General features: G+C 44.1%; 1 protein-coding gene across 8 annotated transcripts in view; it reads left to right on the forward strand.

Moving 5' to 3' along the window:
• Nucleotides 1-6,520, forward strand: part of LOC133501896 (semaphorin-4B-like) — an 88,646-nt gene extending 82,126 nt beyond the window's left edge. For all 8 annotated transcript variants that reach the window (XM_061822044.1, XM_061822047.1, XM_061822043.1 and 5 more), the window contains 4 exons: nt 1,014-1,129; nt 2,652-2,809; nt 2,958-3,049; nt 4,670-6,520. In XM_061822044.1, coding sequence (XP_061678028.1) covers nt 1,014-1,129; nt 2,652-2,809; nt 2,958-3,049; nt 4,670-5,442 — 1,139 coding nt within the window. In that variant the 3' untranslated portion in view covers nt 5,443-6,520. The remainder of the gene's footprint in view (nt 1-1,013; nt 1,130-2,651; nt 2,810-2,957; nt 3,050-4,669) is intronic.
• The last annotated feature ends 3,589 nt before the right edge of the window (nt 6,521-10,109 follow it).

A 10,109-nucleotide genomic window follows, 5' to 3' on the forward strand; every position in this document is an offset into this window, starting at 1 on the left:
AAAAACCTCGAAATTTTTGTTCGAAAATGGGGACGTTCGAAATCCGAGTTTTTATTGTAGTTAACAATTCTTCACGTCCACTAGCTTATTGTTAGCACATAATTAGAACGCCATTGATGAATCGTGTCTATGTTGGCGGTCTTATAGCACTTTAATCAGTAGCTATCAGAACACAAACTGTGGGGCAACAAATTTAGACAACATTAAATCGCAAAACTCTGAGGTATATATTCTTTATCATCTGCAAAAAAAATGACAAATATTACAGGAGCTTACTGAGGAGCTCCGACCTGCTTCATGTATTTTATAGCCGTAAATTTGAAATATGCTCCCCGACAAACCAGAAGTTGCAGCACAGTGTTTTTAATAGCATAATACTATAGCACACGGGTGTCAAACTCAAGGCCCGGGGGGCCAGATCCGGCCCACTGCATGATTTTCTGTGGCCCACGAAGCCAAATCAAGAGTTTCCATTTCCATGATTCTTGTAAAAATCTGAACCAAAATTTCGAAATTGTCATTTGTCATAATTTATGTCATTATGTCATAATTAAAGTTGAGTTATTACAAGCATTTTTGTGTTACCAAATGTGAATCGTTGAAAAACATGTTACCCTTGATTTCTGATTTGGATTCTGGTTCATTAATTGATTATGTAAACATGATGAGACGATTAAACTTTTTTATTGTTTCACAGTCTAAACAGCTCTTTGAAAAAAAAAAAAAACTACAACGTGGCTTGGGTGAAAAATGAGTTTGATACCCCTGTATAGTATAGAATATTATTATATAGGGGACATGAGAAAAACAACCCCAAATATTTTTCCTAATTTTCAGTTCACATCTGCAGTTGACACTTTCATTATGTAGCCGCCACAGTTTTTTTTTTTTTTTTTTTTTTTTTGTAAAACAAAAATTCAGAAGAAGTCTCCACTCACGTGGACGCCATTGAGTTGTAATTGTAAGCAAAAATGTCCGATTTCATTTGAAGTTGAACTCGGCCTTGTTTCTAGATGACGGGCGACTCCATAAAGCCGTGAGGGCGAAGAACAAGATGCACATCGTGGAGGAGTTGGCGCTGTTCCGCGACTCGCAGCCCGTGCAGCACATCCAGTTGGACTCGGAAAGGGTAACGCTTGCGGAGCTTTTTCCCCGCGGTGGAGCGCCGTAACAAGCGTCCCGAATTCATTTAGCGTCGGTGCGGGTGTTCCGCCAGGCGAGAGGAGCGACGGCCTCAAGTAGGAAATCGTTTTTTTTTTTTTTTTAAACGCGCTAATTACCTGCGGTTCTCCCTCGGGAAGGCCGAGTGCAAACAGCTGCGCCTTTAACAGCTGGATGTGTGAAACTTCTGGAATTATACCAACTCGGATTGAAGACAAAACCGAATTCTCCGAGAACTGCAGATGAGCACAACTCAGTCGGGGAAGGTGTGGATTTGAAAAGTCTACACACCCTGGTTTCAATTCCAGGTTTTTGTAGTGTAGAAACAAGACCAAGTCAAATCCTTTTGTTACATCCAACGGCACAATTCACATACGTACTGTAAAACAAATGAAAAGAAGAATCCACTGGTTTCTTTTAGGCAGCACACGGAACTTTCTCTAACAACGACAGCTGTTCCGCCACCCCTGCCCTCCGCTCTTAAAGACGTACACCCATAATTACAAATGTTACAGTACTTACGCAGCCCATCAATGTGTTTTATAATGACAGCGTCTACCACCACCGCTTTAGTCAGAAACCCAGTCGAGGCAACGTAGAGCAAAGACGGGCTAGACATGCTGCTTGTGTTTACTTATGATATTAATGGAGAAAGTTAAAAAAAAAAATGCTGTCGTGTTAAGATGCAGTGACTGTTGGCGTATGTGAATAATCGGAAGAAAAAGCGGTTAAACTGGACGAGATTTTCTCTTTTCTGAGTGGGAAAGGTCTGGTCTGAAGCCAAAGTCGAAAGTGCAGGATGAGATGGTGTGTCATTTTTTAAAATTCCACCTTGGCACAGCCTGATCCAGGATGAAAGCACAGACAATACAGTGCACATTTTAAATATAGGAGGCAACATAACATTAATCTTAAAATGGTTTGGGAGCATCATCATCATCCCCCCCGTCGTCGGTAGCTTGCGAGAGGCTGGCTGCTTGAAAAGTAGATCTTGGGGTAAAAAAAAAAGTCTGGCCAGCCCTGATTTAAAGAGTGTCTGACTAACCGCAAATAATGTTCAGCTCATTCATGGGACTGTGATAAAATCTCCCTAACGCATATCCATAATTCGATAAGAAATGTTCAGAGCCAACTCCAACACCACACCTGCATAGAAGCGCGTCTGTGGCACGTTATGCTTTGGGCCATTTTTCCCGTCTGCAGCTGAAACAGGGGCCTTGATGAAGGCGGAGGGAATTATAAACAGTTCACATACTTTATACTCAATTTTTGGCTCGAAATTGAGCGAGCTAATTTAGCCAGGTTAAATTTCCAATTTTTCAGAATTTCTCTTTCTTTTTTTTAGGGGGAGACTTGACGATTTTGTGCGCACTGTTTCTAAATTCCTCCACCTTGACCAAGGCCCAAGCTCCAGTCGAAGAAAAACAGTCTTTGTAGCCTTCCTCACCGATCATGCCTCTTCATCATCTCTCTCTCTCTCCCCTTCCCAGGGTCTTCTTTATGTTTCCACTTTCTCGGAACTGGTGGAGGTCCCGCTTGCAAACTGCACTAATTACCAAAGCTGCGGGGAGTGCGTCCTCTCCAGGGACCCGTACTGTGCCTGGAATGGGAGGCAGTGTGTCGATGTCAGACAGGCTCCGCCAAGCAAGTACGCCTCCTTATGTTTTTTGTCGTTCCCGCATCCCTGCCAAACCCCACTCTCATCCTCGCTCACGCCTTTAAGGCTGACATTTCCATGATCATTTTTAATAAGAAGAGTTAACGGGAAAGTTCAGTTTTGTTGTTGTCTTTCCCAGTCTTCTGCAGCAGGATGTGGATAACGCGGACGCCTCAGCGATTTGCAACAAGTCGGTGACGAGCACACGCTTTGCCAAGTCTGCACATGCACGTACGTCACGTGACACTTTTTATGACCTGATTTAAAACATCCGGATTGTCATGTACAATAAACCTCCTCCATTAAATTTAAATTTGACGTGTACGCTTCGCTACCTCAAGCGCGTCGGATTTGTTCTTTCTTCCGAACAATCCCACCCGTTTGAAAATCCTTCTTAGATTACCAATACTGACAATAATCTTGTGCGTCTCGACTCAAACCAAGCATAATGTGGAATGCAGTGTAATTCCCGCTCTACAGAGCGCGCCTGGTTACGAGCCTCACTGAGTACTTTTGTAAAGGAAATACCATTTGGTACATACATACACGAGATATCAAGGACAGTAAACTGAGTGTAACGCGAGTGTTAGCCATGCTAATGCTAATGATAGCACCGCGCTAAAGCTAGCAGTAACAGTCGCGCCACGCTAAAGCTAGCGTTAACGCTAACAGGGCCAGTTAAAATATCACTGAGACACACCAGTAGCGACACGCTAGCACAGCGCTAACCCTAGCGCAGCGCTAACAGGGCCGGTAAAAGTCACTTCCTCGGCACATATATGCCACGGCCTTATTCTTACTTTTTCCGCACAACATAAAAAAAAAAAAAACTGAATTACCGTAATTCCCGGCCGACAGAGCGCACCTGGTTTTACGCTTCAACCAGTACATTTGTAAAGGAAATACCATTTGGTACATACATACGCCGCAGCTGTGTAAAAGCCGCAAGTGCCCACATTGAAACACGAGATAATTACAAAGACACTACATAGAGAGTTTAACACTAGCGCCGCCGCACTATGGCTAATGCTAACGCTAGCGCCACGCTAACGCTAGTGCTGCGCTAACAGGGCCGGTTTAAAAAAAAAAACATACCGGTAAAAGTCACTTCCTTGACACACATATTCCACCAGTCTCACTCTGACCTTTTCCGCTCGAGTGCTCCTTTGCAGCCGTTAGAAAAAAAATGTACAAATTAGCCGCATCACTGCATAAACCGCAGGGTTGGAAGCTTGTAGGCCGGAAATTACGGTAAATGAATTGTGTAAAATAGCCATGATCTTGCTTCACAACCCTGGGATAACTTCACGTTGGCCGTTTATCTCTTGAGGTAGCGTCGTTCCTCATTGATGGAGCGTAGGAGAACGGAATGTTGCCTTGATTGCCTCCCACACTAACCATCCTATCTTGAAAAAATGTGACAAGATCACGTTACAATGGGAAAAACACATGATGCTTTTTTACAGTACTTTTATTTGAGTACTTGCCATCCATTTTCTGAGCCATTTATCCTCACAAGGGTCACGGGAGTGCTGGAACCAGGGGTACACTCTGAAGCAGTCGCCAGCCAATCGCAGGGCACGTAGAAACAAATCACACCGACGCACATCTGCAGATAGAACATCCAGACTAAAGTACCGCGTGAGCTTTCACTTTTATAACTTGTTTTTCCACAGGGTACAAAGAATACTTGAAAGTCTTGTCATCCTATCTTTCTGTCTAGGAGTTTGTGCTCGAAGATCATTTTTACACAATTGCGTTCTTGTACCTGGAATTACCCTGCTGTCGAATTTTGACGAAAAGGTCGGTACTGTACTTTGAAATGCAAACCAGCTTCGGGTCTCTCCGCAGGAATGTGGTCTTGCCAGGTGATCGTTATCCCTGCCAACACTTTCCAAGTGCTGCCTTGCAAGCTGCGCTCCAATCTGGCCAAGCGGCTTTGGGTGTTCAGCGAGACTTCGGGTCACCTTCATTACCCCAGCCCGGACGGGGGACTGGTCGTGGTCGCTCAGGCAGACAAGCAGGAGACCTACAAGTGCTGGTCCGTGGAAGAAGGCTTTCGACAGCTGCTGGCTAACTACTGCGTGCGGGGCGAGGCCAAGCGCGAGAACGTCACCCAGACGGTCCGTACCCGTACCCCGGCCGCCTCGCAAGACCGTTTTGTCATCCTGCCCGGCGAGAATCACTCCCCGCAGATCAACACCAAGACCTACTGGAACGAGCTCATTGTGGTGTGCGGCCTCCTGGGCTTCTTCTTGCTGGTCTTCTCGCTGTTTTTCATCTACAGAAACCGCGACCGCATGAAGTCCATGCTCAAGGAAGGCGAGTGCCCCAACATGCAACCCAAGAAGCCCAGAATGGCGCCGAAGCCCGCCGAGAACTTGCCGCTCAACGGCAACGCCGTGGCCGCCTCGGCGGCGGACCACAAGGGCTACCAGACGCTTCACGACAACTACCCGTGCGGGACGCCCCCGCACGAGTGCTCGTCGCCGGAAAACAGCAAGAGCTTCTCCGAATCGGAAAAGAGGCCTCTGGACTTGCAGGAGAGCCGGGTGGAGATCTCTCCCACCAGCCCCCGGCCTCGGGTCAGACTGGGATCTGAGATCAAAGACTCCGTGGTGTAAGGATTCAAAGAAAACCAGACGAAGGCAAAACTCCTCGGATGGAGGGCGAGAGGAGGATTTTCACGGGAAAACATTTTGCTCACACCTTTTTTTGCACTTTGTCCTCGTCTGTGCTGTCCCCTTGTGGTTCCATGAACAATTTCTTTTTGGGCGTTCGGAGCGCGCTGACCGCCTTCAGATATCTGGTGCTTCGGCGTACAGCTCAAAAAACGGAATGTAACTTGCCAAAATCAAGGAAGTGGAAAAAGAGAACAAGTGACACTCCTTGACAGCAGTAACGCGATCTCACGGACGAAAATATCACACGCACGCCCAGGAGCATTTCAACAAAAAGCACAGCTTCGCACCGTCGTCTTGCCTCTCAGTCCGTCCACAAAACGCTTTGAAGAGAGGCATTTTCACACTCTTGAGATTTTTATTTTTTTGGGGTGTAATTTCTTTGATGTTTCACTCGGTCTGCCATCAGGAGCCTACCCTTCACTGCGCCTATGCACGATCGACTCTGGCAAGGTCAACTCACCCCAGATTTTGTTAGGACACGCGAGCCCGAGGCGACGTCCTCAAAAAGCCTCTTACGGTTTCTTCATTTTCACACTCAGGTTGAAACGGAACCTCGGTTAAGGAATTCTGAGACCGGTTACGGTGCGAGTGGGCTTGGGCCGGTATCAGATTCTGACGCGTTGATAACCCTGAGCGATAATATTGCGATGTCATGGTATCGCAATTACAGCTCTAAGATATTAATTTGAACTGTTTGGGTAATCAATCAATTATTTCCGTACAACGGTATAAATACAGTGGTGCCTTGAGATGAGAGTGCCGACGCGACCGACTTTTTTTGCCCTGAGATACGAGCAATATTTGTGACATGAAAGCGCTTGAAAGTTGTACCACAACATGGCGGTGGAACGCTTTGCAACCTCCAGCCACCATCAATTCACATTGGTTTCCTTGCAGTGAAAGGACAATAACACTCGGTGGCAGTAACGTGCCATTGAGCTGCTTTGCCAACTGCCAATCCGCACCACAGAAGAAAAAGTACAAGTTTTAGTGTTTTAGTTTCTTCTTTGTTTATTTATTTTGTTTAAATCACACCTTTGATGTTCGCAGGTTATGTGGAAAAACAATTATGACTGTGACTTTTTATTCAGTACGACACTGTTGAGCGCAATGTGACGGAAATCACTTCAAAAGTAATCAATTTGGGTGTTTTTGCAGGATCGGGAAAGAAGGAATTGCATTTCCGTTCACTTCAATAGGGGAAAGAGTGTTTCAGGATACGAGCACGGTCACGGACCAAATTCAACGCGTAGCTCATAGCATCGCTGTACTTTTGTGCCTACAGAGCGCACCTGGTTATAAGCCTCACAGAGTACATTTGTACAGGAAATACCATTCGGTACATACATACGCCGCAGCTATGTAAAAGCTGCAAGTGCCCACACTGAAACCGACATTAATACACGAGATATTTATAAAGAAACGGTACACAGAGAGTTTAACGCTAGCGTTGCCGCGCTAATGCTAGCACGGCGCTAACAGGGCCGGTTAAAAAAAAAAAAAAAAAACTTTAAAAATCACTGAGACACGCCAGTAACACAGCAGCAACGTGCTAGCGCAGTGCTAACGCTAGCGCAGCACTAACATGGCCGGTAAAAGTCACTTCCTCAACACATACAGTATATTATTGAATTATGCTAGCTACTTCTCTGCTTTTTTCCTGCTTTGTAAAGTAACGTCAGAGCAGGATGGAAGTGACGTTAGCTACGCTAGTTAGCTTGTTAGCTGTCTCTGTAGCAAGTCTACAATGTTTATTTCACCAGTTGTAGACGCGCTAACTCTCCCAGTTGGTTTCAATCTTTCATTTCAAGACAGTAATAGTTTGGCTACCAATCATTTTTGGTAGTACCAGAAAAAATTCCCAAAATGGGCTGACCGACTGCTCAAAAGTTTGAGAAGTTTTGAAAACATGCCTTTTTAAAACAGCTTGAAAAGTTGCCCCAACAGGATCAGCGACAACGTCCGACTCGTCGTAGCATACCAAACTTCAAAAACAACTATCGCCACATAATTACATAATGACAAAAGGGTTGAACGCGTGTTCACGTATCGATAGAGGAAGTCTATGCAAAACCACATCGTGACAAATGACGTGATGGAATAATATCTCCTTGAAGTTAAGCACAATTATGCCATCATCACTTTAAGATCAGCGGAACTGCAAATACACACCCACTCGCACAATAATGACTCTGTGTTGTTTGCTTATCACATGATTATGTTCAGCTTCAATAAGGTCATAATAATTAACGTTTTCTCATGTTCGCTAATGGAAATAACTCACTTGTTGTGTATTCATAATCCGGTTGCTGAAATGGTCTTCCGAGACATGAAAGAAATTTTTTCGTATGCTCACAAAGGTATTTTCCTACAAGGAGTCCTCGGGTTAAGACGTTCTCGACCTAAGACGTTTCCCCTTTACGCCTGTCCCCCGTCCGCCATCTTGTCTCCCTCACGCGTGTCCCGTGTTTGTGCGGCGGGAGTATTTGCGCATTTTTTCCGCCCTCCTTTTTTAGACGTTATGGCCCCAAAGAAGAAATATGTATCTTTTAGCAATGCTTCCGCATCCCAAAAGAAAATCTGTGACCATGGAAACGAAGCGTAGATCATAAAAAGATCGACACCCAACACCACCAAGGCTTCAGTCGGTCAAATAGCTAAGCACAGCCTCCCCTTCTTCTTCTTCTTCTTTTTCTCCATCCACATCTCAGCAATAATGCTAAGTACATCTTGTTTATTTCCATGTATTTGTTTTTTTTTATACAAAGCATTTTTATGTAAATTCTGACTTTAACGGCAGAATCCGACTTAAGTCGAAATTCGAGCTAAGTCGCTACTGTAGGAAACGGATCTCAGTCGTAGACCGAGGACTCCTTGTAATTAGCTCTCATTATGACGTCGGTCACCATGCAACATTTGACTTCATGATGCAAAAGAGTGTTTTGCACAAAATGTTGACAAGCCTTCCTCGTGGGCCTTTTGGGGAAAATGCGTCACGCTTTTTCAGGACCACGATCGAGAGACATGCTTCTCGGGATCTTCGAACTAAGCAGGTAACGACGCAGCCGGAGCGTCGCTGCTGTGACGCAAGAATGAATATGTTAATATTGCCACTATTGTACGGCGTCGGCGGAAGACGTGTGTGTATTTTGTTTTTTTAAATGTATCGGCGGCTTCAGCCTCCATCAGGGACTCCAACAATGTGGTGTAGCAAACAAATAACCACCGACTTGTTTTTAATGTCAAACACAGATAAGAATATTATTACATCATCCCCCCCCCCCCCCCCCGGCCTAATCAATCACAGAGGACGGATCTCACGCTTCGACTGTTATTGCGAGGAAAATGAAAGGCAGCTGTGGCGGCTCAGGCGATATCACAAATGTCGGCTGCAGAACAATAAAAAGCAGAGCTAATTTTGTAAATGTGTGCTGGGAAAAAAAAAAAAGAATAATCAAAACACCCTTTAAAGCCACAGTTTTTGGTTTCAGTATTTTGTTCCTCTCCGTTAGTATTTTGCGTCAGGAAAATTTCACGGCACAGCACGGAGCAAAATGTATTTACGGTGGTGCCTTGCGATTCAAGTGACCTGAAGAACTTTTTCGAGATGCTCTGTAAATTTGTATTCGGTTTTTTTTTTCTGCTTTGACTAGAGAGCGAATATTTGACGTACAAGTGGCGGGTAGCGGCAGCGGACTCGACTCGCTTGACAACGATCGGTAGCTTGGCAATTGAAGTTCGGATAATTACACGTGGTAAGTTTAAAAAAACAACTTTGCCTTAACATCCGCTAGCTTAATACTAGCACACAACGGAAAATCCCCAAAAAATGGGAAACGAAAATGAACAAAACGAGCTTCGGTCTTGTATTTGAACACAAACGGGACCGCAGCACAGACAGACTAACATCACTCAGGCATAAATTCTCTTTGCTTCCATGTGGCTGAGACATATACATGAACGAACACAATGTCCATTGAATAATTTTTTTTTGAGGGGTTAGAAAGGATTAATTGAACTTCCATGAATTTCAATGGCGAACGATGATTTGTTTTGAGTTATGAGCATTAGTCACAGGTTAAATTCATATCTCAAGGCACCACTGTTGGGTGAAATAACGAAAATCTACACAATTTATTCACAAATGTACTTAGTGTAAAATCCGTTTAGGTGAACAAATTATTCTTTGGTATGAACGGGAACAGGTTGATTGTACCTTCTGCCATCTAGTGGATGTGCATTGTATTGTTCTGCCTGTCACTATATGTCGTTGGGATAGATATAAGTCAACAGAGATACATTTTTTGCAGTAAAAAAAAAAAAAAAAAGATCACTTTTGGACCAATAAGTGGATATTTTCCTCAAGGCACGGCGGTCAGGCCTTTCAAATGTGACATGTATTGTAAACAAAAAAAGGTCTTTGTGTACAAAATGTTTTGTAAGTACAGCTGCCAGTGTAAAAACAAACAAAAAAATATGGTGAAATGTATTTTTTTGCATTATAATTCACTGTTCATTTATTTTTTATTGCATACAAATGGCACTTTATTTTGATTTCCAAATAAAGATCAAACCGATACTTTTCTAAGCCTTGTTTTTGTCTTGCG

The sequence above is a fragment of the Syngnathoides biaculeatus genome, chromosome 6 (genome assembly GCF_019802595.1).
Source record: "Syngnathoides biaculeatus isolate LvHL_M chromosome 6, ASM1980259v1, whole genome shotgun sequence".
In the NCBI taxonomy this organism is placed as follows: Eukaryota; Metazoa; Chordata; class Actinopteri; order Syngnathiformes; family Syngnathidae; genus Syngnathoides; species Syngnathoides biaculeatus.